The sequence below is a fragment of the Excalfactoria chinensis genome, chromosome 2 (genome assembly GCF_039878825.1).
Source record: "Excalfactoria chinensis isolate bCotChi1 chromosome 2, bCotChi1.hap2, whole genome shotgun sequence".
NCBI classification, from domain to species: domain Eukaryota; kingdom Metazoa; phylum Chordata; class Aves; order Galliformes; family Phasianidae; genus Excalfactoria; species Excalfactoria chinensis.
Window position 1 is genome coordinate 94,734,246 of NC_092826.1, and position 14,840 is coordinate 94,749,085.

The 14,840-nt window shown below is 37.6% G+C and overlaps 1 protein-coding gene across 1 annotated transcript in view; it reads left to right on the forward strand.

Annotated features, from left to right (window-relative positions):
• The window catches only part of VPS41 (VPS41 subunit of HOPS complex), a 102,733-nt gene that overhangs the window by 45,172 nt on the left and 42,721 nt on the right, over positions 1 to 14,840 (forward strand). The window contains exons 6-9 of the mRNA XM_072328518.1: positions 450 to 512; positions 1,703 to 1,768; positions 11,611 to 11,730; positions 14,633 to 14,779. Coding sequence (XP_072184619.1) covers positions 450 to 512; positions 1,703 to 1,768; positions 11,611 to 11,730; positions 14,633 to 14,779 — 396 coding nt within the window. The remainder of the gene's footprint in view (positions 1 to 449; positions 513 to 1,702; positions 1,769 to 11,610; positions 11,731 to 14,632; positions 14,780 to 14,840) is intronic.

A 14,840-nucleotide genomic window follows, 5' to 3' on the forward strand; every position in this document is an offset into this window, starting at 1 on the left:
ATTTTTTTTTATGTAAAGCCTGTATTGCTTGGAGGTAAGAAGAAATCTTCCAGTTCCTTCTCAGAAAGGAAGAGTTTTTAATTTATCTTCCCCTGAATGTTATTATTTTGCTCATACCTTACCTAGATCAGTATCTGTTAAACAGATTTGATCAGCCTAAAGCAAAAGGAAGTTCTTTTGCTGCATTTGTGCTTAGGAAACAAACAAAAAAAAACTTAAAATAACTACTTTTGCACTACTGAAAATATTTAGAGATAAGCTGTAATGGAAGCTGAAAATGTCTCAATTAACTCTAAATTATCAAATATGACTCTTTTTTCCTTCAGAAAGATAATACAACTGTTGACATTCACATTAATCTTCTACTTATTAGCATTTTATATTTTTCTTTAACTGTCAAGTGGTTATTACATACATTTCTTTGTTATATTTTTTTGTTTATAAATTAGGTGCAAGTGTTTGGATTGTATTCAGCGGAAGAATTTCATGAAACATTTGACTGTCCTATTAAAGTAAGTGCTTGTTTTAATCTTTAGAAATTGTGTTGTTGTCTTTAATAACAGTAAGGTCACACTGAATCTAAATGAGAGAGGAGTACTGCTTCCTTGTTATGTTATTCAAGTCACAAGAAAATAGTTATCTATCTCAATATAAAAGCTTTTGATCTGGTTAGGTAGGAAGAAAGCTGATCTAGGTTTTGTAAGAAGTATTATTGGATTTTTCAAATACAAAAGGCAAAGTGAAAGAGAAATTGTCCTGTTTCAGCTGTTACCTGTCTCAACATATTTCTCTCTTTGTAGATCTGAGATATAAATTCTGAGGGTTCTACTAACTGTGAGGTCAATATTTTGCAACTAATTCATATCTGTTAAACCTATCCTGGGACAGAACAATGAGTAGTGATGCGGATACACTCTCTAAAAGAAGGAACTGCGTTTCTGAAATAAGGTTAAAATAAATGGAGCTGGATGGATGTTTAAAAAATGCCTCTAAAAGTTGTATAAGAAGGTTTGAGCTTTTTTATCAACATACATTTATTGCAGGAGAAATGGTGGTGTGTGCAAAGTATTGCATTTTGCTGCTTAGGGTCTTCTGTGTTTGCATCTGCTTTTGGAGGGGGAAAAAATGAGCGTACTAAGTTTTCACGCACATTGAATACAATTTACTTGGCTCCTGTTGTCCTTCTGCCCTGGCAGCTGTCGCTCCCACACTTTATATGTAAGACAAAGCACTTTTTTGGCTCTCTGATTCAACACGCCAGACCCAGCTGATCAGTCAGAGTGTGAGGCTGGTGCTTAGTGTGGTGTAGTAAAAAGGCTGTTTAAGCCATGTGACAACACCAAGTTGTGTCCTCTAGGAAGGTCACAAAGAAGTCTCACTTGGAGGAATGCTTGCGGTGGTCTGATGCCACATGGTCCTCAAAAAAAAGTAATTGCTCTGCCTGTGACCCTCAGTGTCAGGCATGGGGCAAGTCACATGCCCTACGATATGGAGGATTTTCTTCTTTTTCTTCTTTTTTTTTTTTTTTTTCAAAGCAAAAACAGTAGGACTAAGAAGCAAACTAAGATGTCTGGAAGATGTCATCTCTACTTCAGAGGCTTAGCGGTAATATTTTGCAAAGGCTTGTCTAAAAATGGATACAGCACTCTCTGAAACTCTCATTTCAGCCGTAATACAAGTTCTCTTCTCTGTTTATACTCAGATTGTTGCTGTTCATCCTCATTTTGTAAGATCCCACTTCAAGCAGTTTGTAACAGGAGGAAAAAAGGTAAGCAGTCTCATTGAAATTAACTTAGGCTATCTTTGAATAGGTTTTAAAAGGGGCTCAGAAAGCGTGTATCTTTGATAGATAACACCTGGAGCAAATTACTATGCCTTTTCCTTCTCTTTATGCATTGTCTTTCACCACATTCTTAATTAACATTCATTCTAGGAAAAAGTAACATACTCATTATGTTAAAGTCATGTTACAAAGAATATAGGGTCGAAATAAAACTACTTCTGGCCTGCAAAGACCAGCCATTTGCTTTTCCTAGGGTAGGTGTTTTCATATTAACATGGTTTGGGAGTTAAGCCTTAATACTGTTTTTTTATAATATATGTTGACATCGGTGTTTGAAAATTTTTGTGTGTTTTTTTTTTATTATTTATTTTATTTTTTAAAATTTGTTTGCTTTGTGTTTTGTGGTTTTTTTTGTTTGTTTGTTTGTGTGTTTTTAAGTTGCTTAGGAAATCTCTGGATAGAGTAGAACTCTATTCTTGTTGATTTTTTTTTAACTATTTGTATCTGTGTAATTAAAGTCTTCTATCTGGACAGTTTGCTATTTTTATGTGTCTGTTATGGCATTCTATTGGTCCAGGCTGCAATTTTGACCTTCAGAATACAGATATTTACAGGTTCTGCAAGTACGTCTTGTCATGTTGCTTATTTTCAGTTAAAATATGAGAAGTTTGATTTGGAACAGTTTCTTAAATTCATGAAATTTTCCCTTTTGCCTTCTCTTATGAATTAAGGATGACCAATCCTCACTTTTAGATGCATCAAACTGAATGCCCTGGCTCAGCCTAACCAGCATGTAAGAAATTCAGATTCCTCATGCTTCATACAGCTTAATTTTCATTAGCATTTCAGTATTCTTCAATGAATAGCTGTTGTGTTTTTTTTTCTTTTGGAAGTAGTGTGTATGTTTGACAGTTTTTGCAGGCTGGTAAGAGCTAGTGTTGCCCTTAAAATAATGCATAGTCAGTGTATGTCTTTGTCAGCCACCGGTTTGTGAAGCTTTTTAGTCATGATAAAAGTGGTATGGAAAGAGAGAGGCAGGGAATTAATAGAACAGGACTCCGTCAGGTGGTAAAAGAGCTTGCAATCACCTGATGCCGAACAGAAAAAAACATCAGGAAGTTAACACATTCTCTTTGGTTATCTTTGATTACTTGACAGCTTGTTTTATATTCTGTCCTCTGGGGAATGGTATACGTGTTTTTAATGCATTCATTTTTTGCTGAGGAACTTTCCTCTTCAGGAAAACTTTAATTGACATCTTAACATAAGGTATTTAGCTTTGAAATAGATGTCCCTTGACACCTGTAATTTGATTTTATTGATACATAAAACCAACAAATAAAACCTTTTATCCTTGTGATAGAAGCCATTCTTCTTTTCTCCTTCCCTCCAAAAGGAGCTTATTAGCTTATATAATGGATTGCAGCAACAAAATTTGCTATGAAGATTCAGAAGGTTAAATCCCACCTACCTATTTGTCAAAGATTTTTTTTTTTCTTTTTTTTCTGTAAAGCAAAAATCCTAGATAAAAATCTCTGCTCTTTATAACTCTCATGAAGTACAAAGCTGAAGAGCTGCATAGGGTCAGCAGGCAGTGGGTAGGTTGTCTAGTTGTCACAGGCAAGAGATTCCTACCTCCTAAGATCTCTGTACTTTTTAGGCTTTCCAAGGATACCATGACCAAGCTGAGTGGTACAGTCGATACAGTAAAGGGAAGGAACCAGAGGGACCTGGACAGGCTGGATAAGTGGGCCTCTGAGAACCTAATGGCTGCACTTGGGCCGGGACAATCCCAAGCATTTATACAGACTGGGGGAATATCTCCTTGAGAGCAGCCCTGTGGAGAAGGACCTGGGGATCCTAGTGGATGACAAGCTGGACATGAGCCAGCAGTGTGCTTGCAGCCCAGAAGGCTGACTGGGCTGCATTAAAAAAGGGGTGGCCAGCAGGGAGAGGGAGGTGATTGTCCCTCTCTACTCAGCTCTTGTGAGGCCCCATCTGCAGTACTGCGTCCAGGCCTGGGGGCCCCAGCACAAGAAAAATGCAGAGCTCTTGGAACGGGTACAGAGGAGGACCACTAAGATCATCAGAGGGCTGGAGCACCTCTCCTATAAAGGAGTGTTGAGAGAACTCGGCTTGTTGAGCTTGGAGAAGAGAAGGCTCTGGGGAGACCTAATTATAGCCTTCCAATATTTGAAAGGAGCATATAAACAGGAGGGAGAACAGCTGTTTATGAGGTTGGATAGTGATAGGACAAGGGGAATGGTTTTAAACTAAGACAGGGGAGGTTTAGGTTAGATATTAGGAGGAAGTTTTTCACACAGAGGGTGATGATGCACTGGAACAGGTTGCCCAAGGAGGTTGTGGATGCCCCATTCATGGAGGCATTCAAGGCCAAGCTGGATGTGGCTCTGGGCAGCCTGATCTAGTGGTTGGCAACCCTGCACATAGCAGGGGGGTTAAAACTAGATGATCTGTGAGGTCCTTTTCAACCCAGGCCATTCTATGATTCTGTGGCTTCAGCTGTTTTATAACTGGCTTTGGTAAGAGGCACACTGCCTGTCCTGCTCTGCCTGCATGGAGGGTGGAGCTGTGAAAAGACAGCTCTTTGAATTTGTGATGCTGCTGTGGAAATGCAACTATCCTTGCTTATATCAATCTTAAGAGGAAAAAGTTTGCTTAAGGCTCTTATACAATGCTCGTTGCCTGAGCTGCATTCATTAAAATAGTGTAAAGTATGTAAACTCTTTGTCCAAATGCTGTGGGGTCTGTCATTACTTTTTGTCACTTTTGGAGATGGTGATATTATTTATGTGAGCATATTTTTTTTCATTGTTTGCTAAGATTGTTAGAGCAGATAAAAGAAGCCAGAAAGGAATTTCATCATTTACTCAGACTAGTTTTATTATGTACATGGATGTCAAAGGATACGAGAAAGATGCTCTTGATTTTCTAACATAACTTTTATGCTGATTTTGGTTTACAGTTTACAAAACAGAGAAGCAAAACCACACATGAACACAAGTTTAGTATTTTTTTTTTGTCTCATGTCAAGAAAGCACTTTAAGATCTGCTGAAATTTATTAATTTTGTAGCCAAGCATCTGACTCAATGGGATCCTTAATTTTAGTGCTTTTGTGAATGGAATGTGAGGGGCTGTAAGTTATCATGTCCTTAATTTTCTCTCGTTTGAGAAATACACTGTTCTTCTTAACAATGTAATACATATAAAAAGTATGCTTTTAGTTGAAAGACCTACTGCAGGGCATTTTGCAAATGTCCAAGGTAAGCTATGATGCCTCTAACAAAATAAACAGAGAACAGGAGAGAAGCACTTTGCTTTGGGGATCTGTGTTGCAGCTGCTCAGTTCCAGAGACAAGTGGATGGCTGGAATTGATGTGAGCTGCTACGTGGTGCTGAGATTTGCTGTGTCTTAGAAGTGCAGCCTGACTTAAAGCTGACTTGAAAGCAGCGCTCCCTGGGCTAGCTGCTTAAATTGTCGCAGATTGCTGGAACTTTAAGTCCACTTTGCATATGACCATATACGATTGCTTAGCTAGGTTTTTGCTGGAGTCTTGTACGAGCTTCCTTTTCTTCTAAATTACATTGCAAACCAATTAACTAATTTCAATTGCTTGTTAAAACTCTTGTTTCTAAAAGTAAAGAACTTTCTTTAAGCTTGGGATACTATCATTGCCTTCCTTGGGGGCCGGAAAAGCTTTTTCACCCTTTTTTTATTATTTTCCTATGAATGATTGTTATCTGTGTTATCCATGCATAAAAAAGAAGAAGAAGAAAAAAAAAAAAAAAGAAAAAAAAAAAAAAGGTATTATAGAAATGTCAATGTGATCTCAGTGAGAAGCAATAGGTACCATACTAAAAAAAAAGCCCTTCCTTGCTCCCTGCTCCTTTCCTCTCTGCAATTAACTACATCACCGTTGTGATGGCTTAGCAGATGATGGTAACTCTGAAATAATAATACTGTATATTGTAAATAACAGAGCATTCTTGTCCAGAGCAGACAGTAGAGCTTCAAAGCAAGGGAAAAGACAAATACTGTGCTATTGAAGGCCATAACCTTCTACCTTTTAAAAAAGGGTCTAATCTTAACAAATAACAGGGTAAAAGCCAACTAAATGAGGGTGGTAAAGCTGAAAACAAGGTGTTCTTTATTTAACTATTAGAGTGCTGATCTTTCCCAGTACATCACCTAAATGAAGGTTATTGCAGAGTCTGAGTATCCATTATATCCAGAGGGTTAAAGAGGCAGAACCAACAAAGGGAGAAGACTGAAGGATATTTCAGTTCCAAAGTCAGGGTATCAGCTACAGCCTCTTATGTAGAGAGAACTTTGGAGTATGAGAATCCCTATTTCATGTTTTGATTAACTTCAGTAACCAGAGAAAAAGGTTTTTATAGTAAAGTTCCTACAAGGATGAATCACCTGGAATGATTGAGTCACTCTACTAATTTGTGCTAATTAAGCTTTCTTGGTAAGGATTTCAACCTGGCATAGTAGTGGGGACTCAGCACAATCCACCAAATGACTACTGACCTAATATGGGAGGAAGGTATTCATGCCCATGGCATGCATTTTTCATGATAACTATTAATTTGCGTATCCAAACCGAAACAATTTAAGCTAGAGAGCCAAGATAAAAGTGAAAATTTACCCTGTGACTGCAGTTATGTATTTACCTGTAGCTACATCATGTCTGTATACAAAATATATGTGATGGAAGTATTTAAAAGCAAATCTTTATTACAGTCTGTATTTCTGTTACTAAAAAAGATGAATTATAAGAGCTGCTTTTCAAATGCTCATTAATCTAAAATTGGTTTTGTCCCATTCATCCTCTCAGAATTAGCATCTGAACATATGGATGTCTGTGGTTGAACATCAGACTGTTCTTTGTCTGTTATAAAAGCAGAGGGAACTTAGCATTGCCTGAAGCAAATTTCTCATTTCAAAAAACTGAAAATGTAATTTCAGTATTAGAAGCTTGGGCAGGACCCACTGCATCTCCTGGTCTGAGACACAAAACAGAAGTCCTCTCCACTCTGAGTAGAGCAGCATGGTACGCAGAAGAAGGATAGCAGTTGTGCACAATGCACAAACAGTAAGAGAAATAGCATTCTTGTGCAACTGCTATTGAGGGTGGTGGATTTTGTATGTTAAAAGTCAAGTCTGGCAGGGAATGTCTATGATTTTTTGTTTAATTGTCTGCTTTTTAGTGTCAGCAGATGCACTTTGCTTCATGAGTAAGTAAGTGACCTTTACCTCTGAACCCTATGATATGTACTTCATAATAACTGGTTGGACTGCTTTGACAAATTATTAAATTGTCAGGATGCTGTTTGCAGCACAGTCCATTTTTAGAAAGCAGATAGTCAGCTGTTTGGCATTATGTTGGGTAGAAGAGCGGCAGACAAGAAAGGCAGATTGCTTTGTAAGCTATAAAATGTCAGTCAGTAAATAGTCAAAGGTCTGGTGTAAGTGAAGGAGTAAATACTATGGCAATTTCTGTCCATGCATTGGATAATATACCATAAACACGAAGCAAGCTGTAGCAGCAAGGAAGCTAGCCACAACAGTGCAGGTCTGACATTTGTGTGCAATAATGTATGATACCCAGGTGTATCCTGTATTATTCAACAGACAAGACATCAATAGGGAGGTTAATATCTCTTATTTCCTTAATAAGGAGCTTACTTGGCTGTGTTTAATTGAGGTTTGATTTTCACAGTAAAGAAGGAAAAAATGCATTCATCTTGTGCTGTAATGCACAGATTTGGTTTGCATAAAGAGCAAATGGATTGTGGACCTGCATGCATGTTGTGTCTTTTGCTAAAGTCTGTGTAGAAAACTTGTTTCGTTGCCTGCGGTGGCAAGCAAAGACGATCTAAACACATGGAATGTGTGAGGGCTTGTGCTTCTGTCTGCAAGTCTGCAGAACTTGCTTTCGAAGGTGTTAATTCTGTAGCTGTTTGTGAATAGGTGACAGCTGGAACCTAGCAGTTGAGTTATTAAAGGTATAGCCTCATAAAAGTGATGCATGATTAAATGGTACGTCTTCATGTGGCATGCTGTTCTGTGTTATTCTCAAATATCTGTTAATCTTGGCTATGCCTGTAAATGTTGTTTTTATGCTTAGAACAATAAAAATCTATTGTGATCGGTTGCAAATATGGCAGTAGCATTTTTGTGATCTGGCCTGGCTGGGATGTGAGTAGATAGTACAGGTGCCGAAATACAGAGAATTGCCACAGGTAGGTACATCTTCACACCTGGGCAAGCAAAGAACAAGATAAAGAAAATATTTCTCCTAGTATTACTTTACTGAATGTGAAAACTAATCCAACAGTGCTGCCATAGGGAAAGGAAGGGTGGCTCTTCAGTTACAAATTGAAATCTCAGCCCTTGGCATCAGTGAAAGTCCTCCAGATCTTTACAGCAAAGACACTGTTTTGAAACAAAGTAATTGTGCGGAGAAGAGAGGTGAAATTAAATTGAATTGTGTCTGTGTATTGATGCTACTGAAGCTGCGGTCATTGGTCTCTTTATTCAGAGAACTGAGAATTCCTATGCACAGTTTAAAGGCTGGGATTACATGCAATTAGTGTTAATGCTAATTGCATGATAAGCTCCATTAAATTCAAGCACTATTCTCTTTAGTGGATGCACTCTGCAAATAGAATGTTATGCTCTCAGAGGAGTTTAATCTCCTGGTAGTGAAAGATATGGAGAGATGTATTCACTAATCCAAGAGAATTATTTTAACTTAAAAGCAAAAAGTGTCCTGCACCCTTCTCGTTTCAATGAATCTTTTTACATTTCAATGGATCTTTTTTCCCAATGATCCAGTAGACAAGTGTAAGCAGTTAAGAAGGCCTGCAGAATAATTAGTGGTGAGCTATAAGGAAATTTCATTGTACTCTGAAGGAATGTGGATGGGGGACCCTTACAGTCAAAGTTCGTTTTCTTTTGTTGTAGCAATGTTACCATGTTGCAGTACACGTGAGAGGTGCTGGAAATGCATTCTAAGCACTACTGTATTGTAACAAAGAGCTAGCAAGATTTACCAGGGCAAATAAAAATAAATAAATAAAAGGAAAGTATAAACTCTATTGTGGAGAATGCAAGAAAGTGATTTTGTGTCTGCTGTTGAAATATAAGTACTGTGAATGCTGACTGCCAAAATATGGGATTTATGAGAAATAAAGCCCTAAAATATTTTTCCCCTACAAAAAAAGGAAAAGGAGGAGGTAGTAGGAGGAACCCCTCCAGGAATGGTGGATTTTTGTTATGTGTCTAGCTGCTATTGAAGCTTTAAATGGCTTTCTGGTGTAATAAATATTTCATTACAAAGACAGAAAGGAGGACCAAGAAATAAATTAGGCTGCTTATTTTGAGAGAGCTGTATTCAGTGGATAGCAGTTCAAAAACACCAAGTTGTGTGTTCAGTATCTCAGTATTTGGGTGTAATTGTTGTAAGAAATATTAAATAAAACACATTAAGTTTCAGTAAAGTGGAGGTGATTCCATTGCGGATACAGTAGTAAAGCACGTTTTGAGATGAAAATATGTTTGTTTTGAAGCCATTCTGTTGAGTGTCCGGTAGCTTTGGTGTGAGACCTATTGCACTTCCTGATGTGAAATGGGGAGTCTGGGGGTTCTGCAGTGGTTCAGTTTCACTTTGTTTTTTTCAAGTGGTATCAAGCTGATGTCTTCTACAGGCCTTCTTTTGGGAATTTAATTAAGTGGGTGTAGCATTAAGTACAGGCTGAAGCAGGATTTTGTTTTTCTTTTCTCCTTACAACTTCTTTATCGGGTGAATTATTTTCTTATAGCTTTTACTCAGGTAGAGAGGCATGAAAAAACATGGTGTTCACAAGCCATGAAAAGTAACAAAATTGCTAGAAAAGATCATTCTAAACATCATTCCATGAAACAGCTGGATTCTGTGTGCAATAGGTTAACTTAAATCACAGGTCAGTCATTATCACAAGAAACTTCAGGCAATATAACCAGTATCAACCAGTTTTACCTCACATCATCTGCATCAGTTTTTGCAGCCATGTCCAGTAAGTCCAAATGGAAATGCCATATATTAGCTAACTTCTTTATTGGACTGAGTTGAAAGCAGCATCTGGGCAGTTGTTCTTTTTCTTTGGGAGTTTGTGAACTAGAAAAAAAGAAGTTTCCAAGTCTGGATCAGCAGGACACCTAAAAATGTAAATAACGTCCTCAGCTTCTTATAGCAGCTAATTCATTTCAACTGAGTAGTGCTCCTGCTTCATGTCTACCTACCAGATGGCTCAGGCACACTTCTCTGCATGTCACAGCCTTAGCTGTGAGCATAGATGTTATCCTGACTTCAGTGCTTATACTGTGGTTTCCATAAAATAGCATATTCTTTGAGAGTTTTGTTGCCTGGCCTTTTTGCAGAGGGAAAAATCCCTGAGGCTTTCTGATGCAAAGTACTTCACATGAGCTGTGGGACAAGCATTTGAAGTGGGTCATTTCAGCAGGGCTCAAAGTGGGCTATTGTGCTCAGGTGAGACGCTTGATGTCAGCAGCGTATTTTGTGTAAAAGTTTAAGGAACATCCTGCATAATGTCAAACTTTTGGAGAAAATATTTGTATTCTGGTGCCATCTTGTGGCTTTAGGAGAGATAAGCAGTTTGTGTAATTACCTTTTTCTTAAAAAAAAAAAAAAAAGTTTTAAAAATACGTTATTTTAAGCAATTACTGTCTTATCATTTGACTTATTTATGCAAATAAGGGCGGCAGAGAGAAGCCTTGCATAAAAAGCACTTACAACTGGATCTTAAAATATGAGCAGTAATATCTCAGTCATTTGATTTAGATCCATGAGGTTGCAGTTTTATGCTTCTTAATGGTCCTCCTGCACTTTCTCAGACAGTGTTCACGTTTCGCCTGTGTTTGTACTGAGGCAAATGCTGGACACATTGGTATCTCCCTTATTCGTCCCTCCAAGCACTGCACTTTGCATCGCTTTAAGAGATTCCATGTTATGATCTTACTGAATAACTTCCTGAAATCACACAGAAGCTAAGAAGTAGTTAAACCGTCAGGCAGACTGTGGGAATGTAGTTTTTCTTTGCTCTACAAAGTATTAAAAAAATAAATAAATAAATAAATAAAAAATACCCTGTGCTTCTAGACATGATAAATTCTTTCTTTATTTTCAGACCTTGCTGTGCCCAAACACACCTTCAACAGTGCTGGTTGTACAGCGTGGTTTGCATGTTTGGGACTGTGCAGCATCTCTTGAGGTCCTGTTGAAGGCTGTGTGGTCCCACACAGAGCCAAGCACAAGGCTGCAGGCTTGGAGGTCTTTGATCATTTTGACTACCTCATATATACAAGGGATGTTTTTTCTTTTAACCATCTTCTGCTTTTTGGAGGGAAGAGCCTATCACCTCATCAGTGGATAGGTGTGAGACATTCTGGTTTTTTTCCAGCTTTCTTCAGTGCTGCCACAAGTGCTCAGGTTCTCAAATGCCCTTGTTGCTTTATCTTTAAAATAGAAATAATCATATTTACCATTCTAGGGAAAAAGCTTGTTAGGAGGGCTGCTGATTAATATTGCTATGAAAGTAATGATTTCTATAGTATGTAAGATTCTCGATGTTAATGTACTTCATGAAACATTTGATTGAATTTTCTTTTATGGAAGGTATATATTTTTCCCTACTGTTAAATTCAAGCAGAATAAGAGGTAAGGAAACAAAAACCCACTTCTTTTGTTTACATACAGCACTGTGTAACAGAAATATTTCTTGATGTACTTCTTTGTAGTTACTGCTATATGAGAGAGGCTGGATGAATAGATGGAAGCCTTCCGTTTTACATGAAGGGGAAGGAAACATAAGAAATGTAAAATGGAGAGGACACTTAATTGCTTGGGCCAATAACATGGTAAGTGTTTGCCACCTCTTTTAAAAGAGCAAAAACACCTCTGTGTTACACTGTTATTTGAAATGTTCCAATTAAACAAATTATTGAAGAAATAATGCCAGTGTGAACTCTTCCTTATAAAAAGTATATTCTCTCCTTCTCATCCTCCCCCCTCCAAAAGTCTGAGTTTTGAAATTAGTACTGAGCTGACAACATAATAAGTATTGCTAATGATGCAGGTGTACAAAAATGGATAGTAATATTTCTTCATTTTGTTAGACTACTCAAAAGGGTAGACTTAAGAGAATACGGGCCCTTTTTGCTCAGAGTGTAATTCATATTTTAAAGGGAAACATTCCTTTCATGCTGAGTGTTGCACTTCACCTAAATCTGTATGTGTAATTGATGGGTCAAGGTCTGTGTTTTAAAGCTCAACAATGAGAGATAGGTTTTTAAGTAATGTATTGTGTCTAAATTCCAGGTTTTTGTTTTGAAATGTGATGAGGGTACTTGTAAAAATGTTTATTTTATTTCTTCTTCTTTTTTCCCTACTGAAGGAAACGTTTATTAAAATATTTTTATGCTGTTGTTTTATTCTTTTAAAAAAGCAGTTTGATATGAAGTTGTTAAAGGTAGACTTTTTGTTTATTTGCTTCCCTTTAATGCCTTCAACTTAAGCAAACGCTTGATCGTTATAACGATGGGTTACAACTGAAAGGTTTTGTTCTTTTCAGAGCCATACAATTAAAATATATATTCTGGGTGAATCTGCAGGGAATAGATAGGACAGTTGAGGAGAGCTATCCCTAGAGATGATGTGCCACATCAGAACACAGAATACTAATAAAATGTTGAGAGCCATCTGTCAGAGACAAAAAGCCATGGTCAGGGCCTATCTTTCAATGAAAAATGAAATGACACTTGCCCTCCAAAAGATTAATATATTTGGTTATTGGCCTTTTCCCTTCTCCCTTTACCTTTTTAAAAATTTCTCCATCCTGTAGCAAGGTTTTTGTTCCTTTCTTTCCTTTCCAAACTAAGTCAGGTAAAATCATTTATAGCCTGGCTGCTTACTTTCTCTCTAGCTATTATTTTCTTTCTCTTTTGGGGTTTTTTATTATTATTACTTAGTTATGCACCGAGTGTGACCTTGTGAGACACTGGATATTTTGAGATGGGCTTCAGGTTATATTGGCAAGGACTAATTCTGTTTTCAGATGCTCACATAGCATGCTTGCCACTGTGCCCTCTTCTTCCTCCCATGACCAAGAGTGTAGTAAGTTTTACAGACAGGCGTCTGAGGACAAAATAGTTGGAGGCATTAGCATGCCTCACTCTCACAGAAACAGGTCTTAGTCTCCATCACAATAGGAAATTGTCTCAGGAAGTCCTTTCAGTTACAGTGCAGGTGACATGCTTTAACTATAGAAGATTCTATCCTGCTGGTTTGAGAGCCACTTTAAATGTAAGCTAGTCTACCCAGTGTAGGATTTACTTGCCTTGTAGAAAAACAGTTGTGATATGGGACACTTATTTGAAAATAATCCTGGAAGACAAAGTGCTGAGATTAATAAAAGGCAGATTTATTGAAAAACAGTTCAAGCAAGATTTCAGACTTTATAAAATGAGCTTAGAAAACAAAAAGAATGAGATCCTTCTGTACGTTACCCAGAGATATGGTCTCTGTAAATGCTGTGTAGAAACTGTTATGTAGTTTTTGTTCTGTTTAAGTGCTTCTTGTTTGTTGATTGGTTTTTGTTGTTGTTTTGTTGGGTTGGGTTTTTTTAGCCTAAGAGATGCCAACAGGAGTGTTTCTGTTCCCTTCTATACCGCTTATTGCTTCTTGCAATTTGAGTTTGAAAAAACAAAAAGGGGAGGTGAGGGTTAGGGAGACCGAACTTGGTTTGGGCCATGACCCTCATATTGAGATTCTTTGACTTACAAACACTTGAACTGGTGCAGCCAGGGACTCAGAAGCTCGCAGTAAGGGGGAATAGAAACAGGCAGGGGAATCTTTTAAATCAGTTTTGTCACTAGAAGAATTCTAACATGGAATGGCATCCTGGATGCTGACCTTTCAAGGTCCCTTCCATCCCCTTTTCTGTGATCATAAGACTTGTTTTTTTGATAACTGAGCTTAAGGGAAATATCTGCTAAAATGCTTTGTGTTTTTTTTGGCAACATTTGCTATTAAATCACAAAGAAGCAAGTTATTACTTAATGTGAATTAATCTCTATTTTGCTACTGGAAAGGTTATAGCTAGCCTTTTCTAAATGGTATGGAAAAATCTGATTAATAGCTCTTCAGTGCTCTCTCTCCCTCTAAAATGACTTTAATCTTCCTTTCTTTAAACTTTTTGTTCTAGCTAGTTTGGGATATTTCCTGAGGAGGCAGTGAAAAATCACACTGCATAGAACCAAACAACATTTAAATATGCTTGCTCTTCCCTTTCAGTGTAAGAGTATAAATGCATTTTTAGAGAAGTACAGATTGACATTGTTTATATTAATGAATTGTTGTTTCACATCTTTTCCTTTTTTCTGAGGTGAAAATTTTTGTTTCTCTATGAGGAGTGTTTCGGAAGCGCATGGGATGGTTTTGTTTCTTCAGTAGCACCAGCCCAAACAATCTGGAACTGTTCCTGGCTTGAGCTGCTAATCTGCTCCTCATTCATGCCTTATGACTTTTTATTTGATGTGTAAAGTTCAAGCCTTTAGTTTATTCTGATTTTACCATTTCTCCTGTTACATCCTGGGTTAGATTGGTCTTGGTATCAACAGCTTTTCGTGTCAGCATTTTCGTCTGTACCCTGCAACTTATGCCATGACATGCTACGACTGTCAAACTGTGCAAAACAGTGTGGGCTCTGGTGGTTAGGAGTTTGTCATACTGAATAAAGTCCTCTTCTGTTTAAACTTCCAGGGCGTGAAGATACTTGACATGATCTCCAAGCAAAGAATTACCAATGTGCCTCGAGATGACATAAGCCTTCGCCCAGACATGTATCCCTGTAGCCTTTGCTGGAAGGATAATTTAACACTGATTATTGGCTGGGGAAATTCAGTAAAGGTGCAATTACCTGTCTTTGTAATAAATGCTTGCTGTTATCACAGGCAAACAGAGGATTATT